At 35.6% G+C, this 19,733-nt stretch overlaps 1 protein-coding gene across 3 annotated transcripts in view; it reads left to right on the forward strand.

The window, feature by feature from the left end:
* The window catches only part of LOC126978086 (uncharacterized), a 188,812-nt gene that overhangs the window by 113,247 nt on the left and 55,832 nt on the right, over nt 1–19,733 (forward strand). For all 3 annotated transcript variants that reach the window (XM_050826802.1, XM_050826803.1, XM_050826804.1), the window contains exon 3: nt 8,080–8,201. In XM_050826802.1, coding sequence (XP_050682759.1) covers nt 8,080–8,201 — 122 coding nt within the window. The remainder of the gene's footprint in view (nt 1–8,079; nt 8,202–19,733) is intronic.

Here is a 19,733-nt window from a genome sequence, read left to right on the forward strand (position 1 = left end):
AATGTGTTGAGATTTAAGATGAAGTTTGAGTTAAGTAGTGCCACCTCCTTTGCGTGAAAACTGTTTCCCACACTGTTTACATTTTGCAAAATTTACATTCACTTCATCAAAAAATGATCTAATTAAACTAGATTTATTTACTAATTTACAATACACCAGACCTTTAATAAGTAATCGTAAAATGAATAACATCGTACGTAACGTAATCCCACAACAACCTCTAAACTCCATATAATACGGCCAAACACCTTTTCGTATTACACGAATTAGAACTTCCTTATAACACGGGTTTTCTTACTATATAACGCGGGCATTCGGGCATATTCCCACATACATATTTCTGTACTATAACATTTGTTTTGATGTACATACAGTTCATAATTAGCTTCGCGTACCTTTGCACGTGTGTCAATTATTGTGTTATGACAAAAATAAATTATTTTATTATATTTGTGTATTAAAAACTTTTTTTTTTTATGGAATAGGAGGACAAACGAGCGTACGGGTCACCTGGTGTTAAGTGATCACCGCCGCCCACACTCTCCTGCAACACCAGAGGAATCACAAGAGCGTTGCCGGCCTTTAAGGAAGGTGTACGCGCTTTTTTTGAAGGTACCCATGTCGTATCGTCCCGGAAACACCGCACAAGGAAGCTCATTCCACAGCTTCGTGGTACGAGGAAGAAAGCTCCTTGAAAACCGCACTGTGGGGATGATATCGTAACTTGTGGCGTGTCGTGCGAAGGTGAAATTCGGCGGCAGGAATCAGGTTGAACAGCTCTTCGGAACACTCCCCGTGATAAATGCGGTAGAAGACACACAATGAAGCGACGTCTCTACGCAACGCCAACCTTTAATAAATTAGTAAATCTAGGTAAACAATTGAATATACTTGTTACAAATTATAAGTTCTCTACCGCGTTATATGGTATATTACCTGTATTTGTAAGAAAATGTTAGTTAAGGCGCACACGTGGTCCGTTAAGGCGCTCTGGCTATAATTTTTGAAGTAATACTATATTATATACTATATTATATACTATATTATGTACTTTATATTGTAGCGTTACGTGAAATTATCAGAGTGAATTATTATAGTTACAGACCAGCGAGTTATGTTATCTCGTATGTCTGTATGGACTCACTGAGGAGAAATTTATTAAAGCCAGTGGGAGGCTCCTATGCACAGGTTGACGGCCAGATTATGGGTAGCACAACAGCACCTATTTCTGCCGTGTAGCAGTAATGTGTAAACATCACTGTATTTCCGTCTGAAGGGCGTCGTACAATCGTCAAGACAAATGAGACTTAACATCTATTGTCGCAAGGTGACGAGCGCAATTGTAGTGCCGCTCAGAATTTTTAGATTTTTCAAGAATCCCGAGCGGTACTTCATTGTAATGTGCAGGGCGTATCAATTACCATCAGCTGAACGTCCTGCTCGTCTCGTCCCTTATTTTCATTAAAAAAAAGCTTCTTTGACAAAGAAGACTATAAGTATACCACATTGTATAGAAGGTAATAATGCAAGGTTATTAACTGGATCTGCGCAGGGCTGCTTAAATTGTATACTAAGTGTTATATTGAGCAGGCAATTTTTTTTTATTCTGTGAATTAAAATATGGGCTGAGAGTTTCTTATCGGTTCTTCTCGCCATGTCAAAAAGTTCCCTTACGAAATTTATCTTCATAGCGTTTTACCTAGTGATGTTGATATAATATGTTTATGTTGATTTACTTCTAAATAACGCAATATTGTTAAAGTTTAGTTTATAAATTTAGGCATTGTATTCTACTAAAACTATAACCGTCAAATTGAACTGTACTACGTCAATATATTTTGAATATAGCCTTAAAATAGTTTTAATAAAAACAGGATTATGTTGAAAGTTGAATGTAGCTTTGTATTCAAACACGGCTTTTACGACTCGTTTGGCTTGATATATAAACTTTTTCTTATCTGGCACTCAGGGCCGCCGAGTACAGCCTTAAATTTTTTAGATGTTACGTGCTCGTCGGCCTCTAGGTCTCGTAAATCTTAAATGAATTCCGTTCGACCTGCGCCTTGCTACGACCTGTGCTGTGTTTTACTAAATCATGTTTTATTTTGACATAATACGGTAGGCCATCACCCGAATTTCCCATGCTTTTCTTTAAAGAATTGTTCATACACCAAAGTGTAAACCTCGTCCTCAATCGGCAGGTTTCAGTCGATATTATTTTTAATTAGGTCAAGTGCGAGTCGGACACGCGCACGAGGTTTGCGTATCTTCGTAAAAGATGTACCAAACAGTTTTAATACTTTTGTTAAAGAACCCAATGGCGCTATAACAAAATGGCAACATTTGTAAATTAAGAATTACTTCGCCATGTTCGTTTTTATGAGCCAAAATTTTAGCTGTATATTTCGGCTTGTGACCGGTGATTTCCGTTAATCAATAGAGACTTACTCGACGATGCTCGCTTTACTTTTTAACTTTGACGTACAATAAATATCTAGACTCTCAATTGCCTAATAAAATGTCCCAGTGCCTTTGTGTATAGGTATACATTAACTCATACCGATAACTTTAAAACATTCATTCAAATTGACACCTTATTTTGTGGCAGTAATGTTCAAAGTCTATTGTATACGCTCATTACCAGTAATAAGAATACGTCACGCGCGAGACAGACGAATTGAAATGTAATTATTTGGCAAAATGATTAAAATCATCAAGATAGTTCCATAATTTGTTAATTTTAAAGGGCACTTACCTAAAATACGATATTCCATCCTTTTTTAGTTTGGATATGCTGTTGTTTGGACAGTTTTCCACTGATAACTTTTTCATTGCGTGGCGTTATATTCAAAGCGCGGTCGAAACACAACTGAACGAAAACTCTGCGTAATAGACGCGTAGGCAGAGTTTTACTTCATACAATTTTTGAGCGTGATTGTGAGTTGTTTATTGTACGTCATTGTTTATTACTGAATCAGTTAGGACGTCTTCATAATGTTGTCGATTAAACAAAGGATATACAGGAGTACAATGTTTATTAAAGTCCCCAGAACAAACCCGGAGGACAACGATTGAGGGGCTCACTTGACACCTGATGGGCAGTGATCGCCGCCGCCCCCCACAGTCTCCTCTAGAACCAGAGTGATCACAGGAGTGTTATCTTTAAGGAGTTATCTTTTGAAGATATCCATGTCGTATCAACCCGAAAATACTTACCGTACAAGGTACTCAGGCATTTTTAGATCTTTTAAATCTTATTAAATAGATTCGGAAAGATGAACAAAATTAATTTTTGTTTTATGCCTTAAGAGTATACACGTTGGGTATGTTTGTGATGGGTAAGAAAGCACTAATCTAACCTGACCGTCGTGCCAATCAAATTTAGATTAAGCTATCGGTAATGTATAGAAACCTGAGCCTTTTTTTATAAAAAAAAAATCATTGCCGCTACGCTTTATCGTTGGTGCACACTTGACATTCGACAGGAATTTGAAAGTTGAATCGAAATTGTTCGTTATTTTTATTTTAGTAACCAATGAGGCTATTGTTGTATCACTTTTTGAATATGATTATAACTATATGAGTTTTAATTATGGATGAAAATTTTTGTATAATTATCTGTGTTTTCTTTTAATGATAATATTAAGGGATAAGATGAGAAAGACGTTCAGCTGATGGTAGTTGGTACGCTCTTCCCATTTCAATGCAGTGCCGCTCAGGATTCTTGAAACGCCCGAAAATTCTGAGCGGCACTACAACTGCGCTCGACAACTTGAGACAGGATGTTAAGTCTCATTTGCCTGGTAATTATCTTTATATATATAATTCTTGTGTTCGTGTGTATGTCACTGAACTCCTCCTAGACGGCTGGACCGATTTTATTGAAACTTTCTGTGTGTCTTCAGGTGGATTCGAGAATGGTTAAGATTCACAATTGAACTACCTCCTGAACGGCTGGACCGAATTTGATGAGATTTTTGTGTGTTCCAGTGAATTTGAGATTGATGTGTGTCTTCGGGTAGATTCAAGAATGGTTTAGATTCCCAATTAAACTACCTCCTAAACGGCTGGACCGATTTTGATGACTTTTTGTTTGTTTCAGTGAATTTGAGATTGGTTTAGATTCTCAATTACGTCCATATAATATAATTCTCCTGCTCATGTGTATGTTAGTGAACTCCTCCTAAAGGCTGGACAGATTTTTTAAATTTAAGACGTGTGTACAGGACAACGTCTGTTGGGTCCACTAGTTGTATTTATAATTTTAAAACATCGCAATAAATAAATGTGTTCTTGGTACTTTTAAACATTGATAAAAATGAAAGTCTTTCTAAAAGTTGCTTAAAGTTACCACTTCTGACCCCATTAGTGTGGCGTGCCGTTGCTTTTTTTTGCATTTTATATAAAGTATACTATTATTATAAAGTATACAGTAATATTTGATTTAAACTTAATGTTTGTTAGCAATAACTACGTAAAAATGATTATATCTGAACTCACGCTGACCTCACCTAGTACGTTGCGCACGTCCAGACATAGATGTCGCTTATAACAAAGTAATCCTGAATCACGCTATCAATGTTTTCTCATGACTCTGTACATATATCAGACTTTCGCAAAGTATTTGTGCGTCATTACTAGCTGGCTGTTGTGTACTTCATGACGTGTCAGATTCCAAGACGCTAGATTGTTACTGAGAGCGTTTCAGGGACGGAATGGTGCGGTTCGATTCCTTCTGGATCAGATCGTCTCCAGTTTTCAGGACATTTTATTGTTAGAATTTTTGATATGTTTTTTTTTTCACGCTTTACTTTATAAATCACTCAAGTACTTATAGAGTGTGTAATCGTTAATTATTATTATGTAACTATTGTTTTCTAGTAATCGCATTTCAAATGTATGGAAGGGTTTAATATCAAAATTTTGGATACTTCTTGGTTGCTTAGATTAAAGATTGGTCTCCGCTGCGCTTCAACTGGATACCGTACTACCCACGAACAATAGCTTTTTTTATTATGGCATTTTTATATTTAAGTGTGTATTGGCTATTTGTAAAGATGCTTGTGTGCGTAGCATCTTGGAATCTTTCATATTTTGTAACATAGGCTTCGTGTTATTTTACGTTGAAATTAATAAAATACAAAATACTTACTGATGATAATATTATGTGATCCCAGTGTCTTTCTTATTTCTTTTAGTATTATTTTTACAAAGTCTTACTTCGCAACCCGGCATTTTAGTTTCAATTATTAGCAAAGTTTAACAGAACATGTGGCACGTCAGCATCACACATTGTTCGAGACTGGCTCGAGTACAGCACCGTACCGAGAGTTGCCACACTTTGCGACTACGCCTGCGGTATGTAGTTGGAGCGCAGCGGAGACGAATACTTAATCTAAAACTACTCGTTGCATTTTTTAAAAGTTATTGATGTTATTTTGACTGATTAAGTTACGCACTTTCAATATCAGTTTGAAGTTTTTTTGATATCTGTAATAATTACAAAATAATAGCCTTGTCACAGTTAACGATTACAACCTGTATAAAAACTACTGAAGAAACATACAATATTTATTTATTTAATACTAGCTGACCCGACAGACGTTGTTATGTATATAATAAATAAAATAATGTTTTTATATGAATTTGTCAATAATATATCATAACATCAAAAATTACTTCGTAAAATATGCACCCTGCTGTCGTAATGAAATTGTTTCACAGAAGAACTGTCAAACAGTACGTCAATAAATTCTCTCATAGAAATTATGTATGGACACATCAAAGGAAAAACAAATTTGTTGTTTTTATTTAATTTAGCAGCATTTTCCTATTTATTCACCTTTTAAACCTTCTCTGGACTTCCACAAATAATTCAAGTCCTAAATTAGCCAAATCGGTCCAGCCGTTCTCGAGTTTTAGCGAGACTAACGAACAGCAATTCATTTTTATATATATAGATCGACACTCTTTTACACAAATTATCTTGCCCCAAATTCGGCATACACTGTGCTATGCGTTGCAAGACAACGATATATTTAAGACTATATTATACTTACTTAAACATACATAAATACATATAAACATCCATGACTCGGATACAAACATCCATATTCAATTAATGTTTGCACCTACCGGGATTCGAACTGCATATAATTATGGATTAAGTAAAAAAGTTGTTGTTCTGTGCTGTTGTTTCGTCTCAATAGTATATTTTATAGATAATATACGCTCTTATCACCCGTAAAATCTTATTATATATAAATTACGTGCCACGGTGTTTGTCCGAGATGGACTCCTAAATTAATGAACGGATTTAAATGGGGATTACTTCATGGAGTGCAGTTTGGTCCAACTTGAGAGATAGGATAGTTTTTATTTCGATTTGGGACCCATAATAATTTTTATTTCCAATATTTGTTTTGTATGGACATATTTTCTGTGAGAGAATTTACTGACGCACGGTTTGACAGTTCTACTGTGAAATAATTTCATTATAACAACAGGGAGCATGTTTCACGAAATGGTTCTTGATGATATGAAATATTATTGACAAATTCTTAAAAAAAACAGTATTTTATTTATTATGTACAGAACAACGTCTGTTGGGTCAGCTAGTAGTAGTATAAAAATTTAAAACACGTCGTGGAATACATTGCATTATATCTAATAGTATTCCGATTATGTATGGCACGGCACTGAGCCATTGATATGTGTATACTTATCTCGCAACGGTGTGTGGTTTCGGTCCTCGCTAAGAACTGAGCTGTAAGTCAGGGTGTGAATCTAACGGGAGCCCCTTGTTATACTATATAGTATTGCTTCATTTACAATTAGCTTGTAAACGCGTTGAGTATCGCGATAAACTAACGGCTTTTCCCAACATTCAGTCTATCTCTTACTTGAGATAAAAATCGTAACTATCGTTGACTATTCTGTCCCAATAAACTTATCGACGGTAACTCACCATATCCGTACACGCTGTCTGTCAATGGGACGACGTGTAGCTTAACAGCTGCAGAAGTTTGTATGGAAATTGCAATTCACGCGTCCCAATATAAGGCGATAAGTATGACTTATCGGGTATATTGGGACAGCTTCAGATTATTGACAGCTAATTACTGACAGTAGAAGGTAAGTAATTTATCTCTATCTGTATATAGTATACTGGGAACGGCCGTAAATGGTATGATATTAGCTTATATAGATATACCGCGTTCTTTTTTGATCAACGAAAGAAGTGTCGAAAATAAATGTAATAATTGATAGATATTAATTGCTGTAATCTACGCGCCGTTGAGAGTCGAAGGCAAACATCTTTGACGGCAAAGTTAGGTCAGTCCATCACCGAATAAGACGTTAATATTATAAGCGCCAATGCGCGGGTTTTAAATCATGCTTGAGCATATAATATAGCCTAAACACATGATCGGATTTGATACAGCTGAACTATCGGACGCGGTCTGGTAGCAGATCATATCGATGATATGTCGCATTGTCGATCGCACAGAATTATTAGTATTATCGTCCGGACCGTACCGAGTACGACGCCGTATCAACTGCGAAGCACCCACCGGACCGTCCGATGGTCCGGTTGTAACAAATCCGACCATGTGTTTAGGCAATTATGTGCAACATTGAGCAGATAACCAGTGGAGACGAAATGCTACTCGTTTTGTTTTCATAAAAAATCTTTATAGCTTTGATGATTGATTTTATCTGTTTTTATGACATAAGCGAATAAAAACGACTTTAGATACTTCAATAAATTTGTTCTGTGGTGGCTATTTGCTCGATTTACTTATATTATTGTCGGTCTCCGAGCGCGCTCTGATTCTCGACCGGCTCCAAATATTATAACGAATTCGGCGAGTGAAATTTGCTTAGACTTTATTAACGCAAAACGCCAAATGTAAACTTAGTATTGCTTACTTTAGCTGTAGTTATACTGAGCGGTGGTAAGGCGAGTGAAAGAGACCTTTCGTTCGCCGTTGCTCTTTGAAGACAAGGCCTACTAACAATAGATGAGGCTATAAGAGAAGGTGGGTTGATGTAATAAGTTGTATGCGTGTGTTGCAGGAGAGCTGGTGGAGCGAGGTGGGAGGAGCGTCTCGGTCCGCGCCGCGCCGCGCGTGCGATGCTGAGCGAGTCTCGCCCGCGCCGGCCGCGCACCGCACTCGACTCTGCTGCTACGATAGCACGTCAGTACACCGGCTCGCCCGAGGTTCGTTGTACCACCGTCACGTCACCACCATCACGTCACCACGCGCCGACCCCACTCATTAATTAACACACGGGTACATCTACTTAACCGTAATCATAAAAAAGTGTGTGTGCACGCAAGAACTATACTCCTTTGGCCTATCAAAGCAGAAATCCTTAAAAATATTCCTCGTGCTATTCAACGTTTCTGGAAAGAACCTTGCAAAGATGGCTTTGACAGTTAATTATTAAATAATGAATACTGATACATAAATAATAATAGCTGTATGAGCTTGAACCCTTGCCTGCCTAATAATGGACGGAGAAACCAAAAATGAATAACGAATGACGCAAACGTCAGACACACTAAACACATGGTCAGATTTGGTACGGCCGGACCATCAGACGGTTCGGTTAGTGCCTCGCATCTATTTTGGTCCAGCGCGAGCGTCGTACTCGATACCGATGGTTCGGCCGTAACAAATCCTATCATATTGTGTCGAAGGTGGAAAGCGCCCACGTTTATTTTTTTAAGATTACGGTTAAGTAGTTCCACCCGTATGTTCATTTGATGTCGCCATTGTAGATCATATCTGCTAATACCTACCAATTACTCGCTAATGGCTCAGTCGCCTCGTGTTTGAGTAACGTTGAAATATTAGGGCTGCCTCGAAAATCCTTGTATTCATATTATTCAAAAAAAGGAATTTAAAATCCATTGAATCATAATTCAATCCAAGTGGAGAACGGGCAAGAAGCCTCGTTTTTGTAAATTACATTAATTAATTCATAATAGCTTGGGGAGTGGGGCTATTATCGGCGGCGACTAGATTCTCAATTTAGATGTTATAAAAACTGAATCATTACTTTTAACTATTTCAACTAATTTGGATTTCCTGTCAAAATAATTTAAATACTGGACAGTAATAAGTTAATAACGACCTCGTATTTACATAATATTTCTTATAATAATTTATCAGTTAACGGATCCAACGATCAGTAATTTACTAATTGCTAGTTAACTAATGAACTATCACAAGGGTATATCTATTTATCACTGTGGCAAAATATTAAAACATTTCTAATTGCTACCCATTCATAGTTGTTTGTTACTGAATAACCTCATTTGATGCCAAGTTTCTTTTGTTTGATAAAGATAAACGTCTTAAACCTACTATACGAACTAGCAATTTATGTATATATATTCTAATTCATTTATCACGTTTAAAATACTTCGAGAAACTGGAAAGAGATCTCGCTTATTATCGCGGATAACAAACATTTTAACTACTTTTAATCATGGCCACCTTGAAATATAGATTAGAGGAATTATCTAGTAAGTTGTAGGAAGTTTTTTAAAACTAATAAGATTAAATGAACAGGAAGAAAAAATAAATAACTCATTATGAGTAAAGTAAGGAAATAACAAACACAATTTAAAATAGATCACACTGTTAGCTTCTTTAAAAAAAAAGGAGTTACAGGATGTTGCAAAAGAAGGCATAATTATTCTTAAGTCGTTAAATTTAACTTTTATAAATCGCCGTAATTTTAAAACGAAGAATCTATTCTTTCTTTTCTTTACAAATCTACTTAAATTCTAGTTGAAATATATCTTGATTTGGCTTCCAGTTTCTACAGATTGTGTTTTGGAAATTAATGAATTCCATGTGAAAATTGAGCCTGACAAATAAGGTTATTTGTAAACTAAGAAATAGATAACATGGTTTTTGAACAGTTGACGAAATCGCTGTCGTTATAACGTCGTGCCGGATTACCCAAAATATCATAATTAATTATGTATTAAACTTTGTTTTTATGTTTGAGTTAAAAGACGTTTATCTTTACGGATAACATAATCTGGTGACCGATGTGTCTGTCACGTTCTCGATGGCTGTGAAGTGTGGATACAACGGACCTTTCATTATATAATATGCATGTTATTTAGTTTAATATATTATCTTTATTTATAGACTTTTTTTTCAACTTCTTTAAAACACGCGGGAAGAAAAAGGCAAATGCACTCTCATACAGCCAAGGCGAACATAAATAATTTACTTTGTATCTTTAAGTAACAAAGCTATTATTGTGCTGACTGTACGTCTTTGCTGTGTGGTGTTAAGCTATAAACACATGATCGGAATTAGTATGGCCGAACTATCGGACGCAGTCCGGTAGCGGACTATATTCGATGGTATGTCACATTGACCGTCGCACATAATTATTATTATTACCATCTGGACCATATCGAGTACGACGCCGGACTTCTTGGTGCGAGGCACCGGACTGTTTGATGATCCGGCCGTACCAAGTCCGACCATGTGTTTAGGCTATTATGAGCGACATTGAGCAAATAACCAGTGGAGACGAAATGCTACTCGTTTTGTTTTCACACCATTTCATGATAACTTTGATGATTGAATTGAATTGTGATCCAGTTTAACTATGAAGAGTATGTATAACTATATAAATTTAGTGTTCTGTGTTGGTTATTTGCTCGATGACTATACTTAGATTATTGATAGGTTTCCGTGAGCGACTACTTCGGGTCCACATATTCGGTATAACGAATTCGCTCTATGAATGCGGACACAATATGTTTTTTGTACATAATTTAACTACAAGAAAACGGCTCAGATACGACGACGCATGCGCTTGGAGACCTATTAAGTAATCTAAGGCTGAGATCTATAGAGCGTACTTAGAATTTGCTTAGACTTTACTTACGTAAAACTTAGACATATACTTAGCATAATCTTTAATTTCGTTAATAGTTATTTGACAGCTGAAGTTATACTGAGCTTAAGCTAAGACAGCCCAAAACAAAAGTAAAGTTCACTTTTTATCACACTCGGCTAAGTTTTACGTAAGTAAAGTCTGAGCAATATAAATCTCAGCCTAAGTGTCTGTAGAGAGCTAATAAAAAACAACTAATAATCACATGCTTGAGTTGCTTTACAGTGAAACCTCTTTATAACAAACTTGAGAGAGATATTCATTCATACTATGTATAAAGTATTTTGTACCGATGTGTTGTGCATAGGTTGGACTGAGTTCCGTTTTAATTTAAAAAAAAACTGACGAACTGTGTGATACACTCTCGCGCTTCTCGGATCGAAAGGAACCTCACGGTATTGTAAATTAATTTAATAATTTATGAAATATGTGAATTCCTACATAAATTGAAAGTGTCGCGACAAGAATTCTTAATAGATGGATTGGTAGGATACATGTAAGGGTTAAATACAGGTTGACAAACATGAACCCCCTTATTCATAATGGTCCGCTAACTTTAGACAGCCGCTAAGGAGTGTTATTTCTCATTCTCACTTAGGTCAATAGAAGAAGACAGAGTGAGAATTAGCAATGCTTTAAGTTAGCAGACTATTATTAATAAGGAGGTAAATTATTAAAACTTTCGTGAGACATTATAACTTTATTTACTAACCCGGCTTCACTCACGTTTTATCGGTGTGGGTAACGACTAGTTGTGGACCATTCGTAGGTCCTTCATCAGGGTGAGTGTAGTCGATTCGGGATAACTTCCCGTCACATACTCATACCACGGACCAGTAAAATAAGAAGGACTCCGTGTAAATTACATGGCAGTGAGGCACCAAAACAAGCCGGTAAACGTGTAAATACATAGCCCCACGCATACACTTACACTAATTTAAGCTGATCGGCCGCCATTATGAGATTTGCCATCGTCTGTGACAGAACAGTTTGCGTCGCAATAAACAAAATGTCATACAAATCGCGAGTGTAAGACGTAGCTTGTCACGCACACGAAACTAATATTCTCGGCCTGTTATCGGTTGTCTAACAGCAAGGAGACTCTATCTAGATTCTAGTGGCCTTACAAATAAAATTGACATAATTTTATAACTAAGCATAAACCAAGAAATGTAAAATGTTTACGAATAGACATTTTGCTTACAAATGGTTTGTTCGTACTTAACGTTTCCCGCGTTTACGAAAACTTCAGAATTATCATTGTATTGACAGTGTTGTCAACAATATTGTAAACATTTTGCATTTTCTTTGTTTATCATCAGTTATAACTTTATACCAAGTTTATTTGTAAGGCCGTAAACGTATAAATTATCTAGGGTTTAAAAGAAGCTTACTATGGGAACATGAATAGAAGTATATATTTATGTTGAGCAGTTTGTAATACAAAGATATTTGTTCAAAAGTTATTCGTAGTGTGATGGAGTATTTTGCTTCACTAAATCGCTATATTGAGGTGTCATTATATTTCTCAAACTTTAATTCTCGTGTTTACCTGTTTCCGATGGAAAGGTCAATCCGTTTTGAATGTATGAGATTTATATCAATCTATGTCTATACATACCAACTTTTAATAATTATAATAAATTATTAATTCGCTTTTAGGGATCCTTAACGAATGGGGTATTATTACTAAGACTCCGTGGGTTTCTTGGTCTCTGTGGTTCCAGGGGGCCTGTATCTCAAACCGCGAAGGTTAAGATATGGTGTTTTTACTCCTATCATAACATGGTCCAAATTAAAAACGGTTCTTTTGATTTTTCTTTATAAAAAAACGTGGTGATAACTTAAACTAATCTAAGTTGAACTATAAGTATGCTTGATACAAAGAGAAGCCAGACAGACTGGCGCCGTAACGCGTTACGTAACGAAACGGATTACTCCCATAAGAAGTTATCACTTTAAAACTACATATTGTTGTAATATACACGGACGAGAAAAAAAATAAGGACTTCGTGTCACCTTACATAACAGTGAGGCACCAAAACTAGCCGGTAAACGTTTAAATACATAGCCTCACGCATACACTTACACTAATACAAGCCAATCGGCCGCCATTATGAGATTTGCCATCGTCTGTGACAGATCAGTTTGCGTCGCAATAAAATATTTTAAAAATGCCATCGTTCGTTGTGAAAAAGTGTAAAAACAATAATATAAAAGTATTTGGGGATATATGATTATTAAAGGGAGAAAAAATTATGTAACTGGTATACCCCGTAACCGCACACACACTAGCATAACGGTACTTCACTTGCTAATATCGCGGCGCGGAGTCCTTTTTCTACTAGTCCGTGGTAATATATATGTCGTAGGTATATTGTCAAAGCGTTCTTATTATTTAACCGCCTAATTTACGTGACATTATAATTTCAAGGGTGCACTATAGTTACAAAAATTAAAGGATATGATATTGAAGTCTTGCGAAATGTCAAACATTCTGTGAACAACAACTCAAAGGTGACATTCCTATAGCTGGTATTCGGAAGTCTATCTCTGTGCTTAAAATAGTAAATCTGATAAGAGAGAGTGAGACAGATATAGGAATATAATACTCATAGCTTTGCACGGAGGGTTACATTTCAGTTATATCGTGTTTATTACTGACAGTATGTAAAATAATGAGTAATTATTGCCGTTATATGCATGTTGTGTTTGTCATCATTTTAATTGAATTCATGTCAATAGGTATTATTACTACAACGCAAATTTATTAAGATATGCCTAAATTAATGATATTACTCGACGATATTGGCGCAAATTATGAATTATTCACTAGAAGTCACCAGTGGGAGGCTCCTTTGCAATGGATGCCGGCTAGATTATGGGTACCACATCGGCGCCTATTTCTGCCGTGAAGCAGTAATGTGTAAGCATTACTGTGTTTCGGTCTGAAGCGCGCCGTAGCTTGTGAAATTTCTGGGCAAATGAGACTTGACATCTTATGTCTCAAGGTGACGAGCGCTGTTGTAGTGCCGCTCAGAATTTTTGGGGTTTTTCAATAATCTTGAGCGGCACTGCATTGGGCAGGTGCACTATCAGCTGAACGTCCCTGATTTCATAAAAAGTTAAAGTAAAAGTTAAAGTTAAAAAGTTAGTTTTGTATCAAATAGGTAAGAAGCCCGATTGTATGTAGTACAAGTCTACCAATGGAGTAAATAATTTGAAATACCTTTTTGTACTTGCAACAACAGTTGTACAGATAGCAAAAAGGAACATAATATCATCTTTCGCCTACAATATCGTTCATATTCATATTCATTCATTTGCTATAAAATAGGGTGGTACAAATTTGGTCTTACAATAGCTATATATATTTTATATAACACAAAATTATAATTATATACAATACCAAAAAAATATAAAAATCAAGATAAGAATAATCCAAGTCAATAAAGCAATGTCAAAATCCTTTACTCTTTGTGGTCAAAAAACTCTTCAATTGAATAAAATGTTTTTTGAAGAAGCCAACTGTGTAATCGTTCATCTATTAAGGGAAATAATTTGTGTCATCAACTTGATTTTGACAAGTGTTGATTTTTTTGTACCCAGTACTGCTGCGTGTGTGAACTGTGAGTACGAATGACAATATAGTGAGAAAGAATCACAATAAACGTTTTTTTTAATTTCCCGCTTGAAAAATTTGAATACAATCTGGACCGATTCGGACCGGTAGATTTTAAGAAATCTCGAAAACGCTACGATGTTTTTTCATATGTGTTTTTTTTTTTGGATAAGCTTTTAATAGGCTTTACCGATCCAAATAGCAATATGTTATGTGCAAACATATATACTATTTTGGTGATGTTTGAATTAAAAAAAATATGTACTCGGCTAAACACAGCCGATTCACCAATGTGCCATTTAAAGGGCAGATACTAGATAGTAACAGATTGTCTTATCTGCATTCCGAACTGATAGCGCTTCTATGTGACAAACAATGTAAACGGTCGTGGAATAGAAACAATTACTTGTGTATTTATATGTTTTCTGTTATAACCCGCATATTATGTCGTAGTAAACCTTAGTTCACTTACGGCCGTTTTCAATAACCTTTCTATATCTATCCTTTGTTTAAGGCGAAGGGTAAACACAAAACACACAAACAAGGTGTTTTTAGACAAGTTTTGTGGTGAAAATATAGCATTTGGAGCTATGAACTCTAATTTATCCTGTTACACATACCCTTAAATCTTACTTGTAGGTTGCTAATGCTTGCTGTTGGTTAAAGTCTTGTAGTTGTTGGTAAAGTCAGAGCTTTTATGAAGTACCAATTTTATTTGCAGTTAAACATTTTTTTCTCGGTATGATGCATGTGTTTAGTATACTACTTTCATAAAAGTTGTTCTTATAGCTTTTAATTTTTTTGTGTTGGTACATTTATTCGGATTAGTAATCAATAATGAGGATTATAAGCAATTAAACTGTTTTTAACTGAATTTTTAAAATATTGGCTTTGTTACATAGGAGCCGTGAACTCAATCGCTTAAGGTCGCCGGCATTTAGTGTCGCCTTAACTTACGGATACATTGCTTTCACCGTTTAATGACAAGATCTTATCTATCCATAGTTATTTCCAATATAGTTATAGTACAATGCTTTATGTCGATAGGTTATTGAAATGTAAGTAAGCGTAAAAGGATAGATTTATAAACTAAGGATAGATAGGTTATTGAAAACGGCCGTTACACGTCTAGATAAACTATGACAGCTGTGAAAACGTCGAAAAAAAAAAGACTTTAGAGCTAACCTCTATTTTGAGTAATGCACGCACACTATCACAAAGTGTCATACAAATCGCGAGTGTAACCCGAACCTTGTTACGCACACTAAAGTAATATACTACTAATATTCCTGGCCTGTTTTGTATCGGTTGTCTAACAGCAAGAGACGTACCTATAAGTTATCTAAGTCGTAACTGTATTTCTCTTCTACTTCGTCACAGGGTCAGCAAACAAACTTATCACTATCAATGAAAGTAATATTTTTTTGCATACAGTACATTACTAATAATAACGTGGTTTATTTCAGAGCAAGCCCATATTACAAATAAAGTAGAAATATATGTCAAATCTATACGTAAGATATAAAATATAAAACAAAGGTACTTACTTTAATTAATTAATTTAAATTAAATAAAATTGCACATTAATGTTATTTTCGGTTCTTTTTTTTTATGAAAATAAGGGACGAGACTCCAAACCCAAAAATTCTAAGCGGTACTACAATTGGGCTCGTCACCTTGAGACATAAGGTGTTAAGTCTCATTTGCCCAGTAATTTCACTAGCTACGGCGCCCTTCAGACCGAAACACAGTAATGTTTACACATTACTGCTTCACTGCAGAAATAGGCGCCGTTGTGGTACCCATAGTCTAGCCGGCATCCTGTGCAAAGGAGCCTCTCACTTGTAAATGGTTCTTCCTGTAGTACACAAACAACCAATGCCTGAAGATTATTGTTGTGCGAAAGTTACTTATGCTAAATCCAATATGGTGGTAGGTATACATTCATTTAAAATACTATGTTACTTAAGAAGAGTTATTAGTTTTTGGCCATTTTTTCGATTGGCATCATAAGAGTAGGGGTGCTTTTTTTACATTTAACTCGGTTCGATTCCCAGACGAGGCAAGTTATTTTTAGAAAATCTTTGAATAATTACTTACTTTTAAAAATAACATAAAGTCTTCTTTCAGTAAAATTGCCTATCTTCGATATTTAAGGTACCTTTCCTTCATGCCTCATAACTTTGGGACAGCCTACAGGCTAATTATATACATATAATAGACAGAATTCTGCGGACGCCATTTATTAATATATTTATAATTATAGCGCCTTAAGAACACGACACTTAGAAATGCAACAACTTGGAATCTGTCATCATCTATTCTATTAAATAAATAGAGAGTTGATATTTTCCTTCGGTCATGCGGAAACTACTGAACCGATCGTAATAATACTTATACCATAAGATGCAGCGTGTTTCGGAGAATCTTTTAGTATATAATGTATGGTGATCACTTATCCGGAACCTATATTTTTTTGGCTTAGAAATAACTACATATTCAGTGCCATACACATAATTCCGCCAGTGACATTTTATTACATATGAAAAATCATATACTGTTAGAAGAAGTTTTATATGCAGTGTGCACTTATATCATTAACCTTGAATAAAATCCTTTATATCAAATGCAGCAAATAATTAAAAAGTGTGTGTTTACTTATGTATGCACGCAAGAAGAAACAAAAATCATTAAAATGATTTATTCCTCGTGCTATTCTACGTTTTTAGAAAGAACAATTTTGTAAGAATCTTGCAAAGATGGCTTTGACAATTATTAAATAATGAATACGGATGTATGTGCTTGAACCCTTCGCCTGTCCTAATAATGGACGAAGAAACCAAACAAGAAATAACGAATGACGCAAACGTTAGAAAATTTTAGGAACCAACTTCAACCTGTTACTTTTGTGTTCATAACGCGCCTAAAGAAGTATAACTTGAAAAAAACAAATATTTTTTGTATCGTGTTCTACGTTCCCACTAAATAGCTACACAAAATTGTGCACAAACGCAAATCCAGTTATTATTACTCGCGGTACAATACAAGGAATTTGGGGTGCTTTTTACCCCAGTTACTACCTGTCATCCCCACCACCTCGACACCCTAACGACCCGTCCGCACTACCAACCCTCGGCGCATCGCTTAAAATATTCTAGCAGCATTAGAACCATGCGCGCGCGTCGATTTTTACACAGAGTTTCGTGCAAATTAAAATGTTTTAATTCTTGTTTTATGTGTAGGTATAAGTCTAGTGTTAGTGTGTGTGTGTAGTGTAAATGTAAGATGGATCTGTCTGTGCCAAGGATCAAGTTTGAAACAGAGGACTATTATGAAGACGACTTCGATTTTGAGGAGCTGTAAGTTTTGCTTGGGGTTTTTTTATGATAATAATCGAGACGAGCAGGAGGTTCAGCTGATGGTTATCTATACGCCCTGCCCATTACAATACAAAGTGCCGCTCAGCGTTGTTGAAAAACCCAAAAATTCTGAGCGGCACTACAATTGCGCTCGTCACCTTGAGACATAAGATGTTTAGTCTCTTTTGCCCAGTAATTTCACTAGCAACCGCGCCCTTCAGACCGAAACACAGTAATGTTTACACATTACTGCTACACGGCAGAAATAGGCGCTGTTGTGGTATCCATAATCTAGCCGGCATCCTGTGCAAAGGTGCCTCCCACTGGTTTATCTTGGGTTGTGACAACAACGTGTCTATTTCGCTATTATTTACTTTAAGATCGTTTTTTTTTAAATGTATGTTATATACTTTAAGGTGGTTTTTGTGTTCATATTGCAAAACTATTTGTCTGCGTGTAATGTTAAAAGTAATTAACTTGGCGTTGCTTGAATATATTCACGAATGTTTTGGCAATAATAATCTAATCAGTTCCGTCAAGGTCGACATTCACTTCAATAACTTAAACTTATATGCATATAAAATATCATATCAAAATTTAAAATATTTTAATGTTATTTAAATAATTTTCAGAAGTTCAATAGTTACAATAGCTATTTCGCTTTCCTTGTTCTTGCAATGAAATAATGTCACAGCAGAACTGTCGAGATTAAATTTGAAATAAAAAAAAAAGGGTCACGAATAGAAATAAAAAGTTTACTTTCAAGTTGGATCAAACAGCACACAGTGTGCAAAATATGATTACAATCCGTTCAGCACTTTAGGAGTTTTCATGGACATTCAACAAGTGACACGAAATCTAATATATGAAATTCTCATGTCGCGGTGTTTGTAGTTAAACTCCTTCGAAACGGCTTGACCGATTCTCGTGAAATTTTGAGTGCATATTGGTTTATTATTATTAGGTTTGAGAATCGGACAACATGTATTTTTCATCCCCCTAAATGTTAAGGGTGGTCCACGCCAATTTTTTTTTTATATTTTTGACATTTTTTTTTTAATTTTTGTTTGATTATGAGTCAGCATTAAAAATACATACAACTTTAAACTTTCACCCATCTACGATGAACAGCTACTTTTGTATCGCGATTTTAATATCGGCAATACAACGTTTGCTGGGTGAGCTAGTTTAAAAAGGCATAAAAGGCATTTATTTTCTCAAAATTGATTCCTTTAGAATTCTTTTTGATGTCATTTCTATTATACTAGATACTACTACCGCTTCGGAAACAAATGGCGCTCCCAGAGAGAAGAAGCGGCGCAAGAAAGTCTCCCAGCATTCTTATTTTGAGCTCTTTTCAATAAAAATATACAATATTGTACAGTCATTTCTATCGCTATAAATATAATTACAATCTAATCCCAGGCTGTCCGATCATTTAGATATTCAGCAGTGGAGTAATAGGATTTACGACAGAGCAATTTTTTTATAAAACATTTTAATTTATTTATAGATAATGCCTGAACAGTGGCTGGGTAACTAGCTTAATATACTTACGTGAAAACTCGAAAAGTGATTGGTATATATTATTGTGTAGGACTGTGGCCCTCGGCTTCGCCTAATATCCCTGCTTTTTGAAACAATCATAATCACAAACGACCTGTGCACTGTAAATATTTTTAGACTAATTGATCAAAAAACATGTTTGTGTGTCAATATGATAAATTTTTTTGGCGATTGAATATTTAGACCGAAAACGACGCCGGTCGGTTATAATTTATATACTTACTAGCTGCCCAGACAGACGTTGTTCT

The sequence above is a fragment of the Leptidea sinapis genome, chromosome 47 (genome assembly GCF_905404315.1).
Source record: "Leptidea sinapis chromosome 47, ilLepSina1.1, whole genome shotgun sequence".
Taxonomy (NCBI): Eukaryota; Metazoa; Arthropoda; class Insecta; order Lepidoptera; family Pieridae; genus Leptidea; species Leptidea sinapis.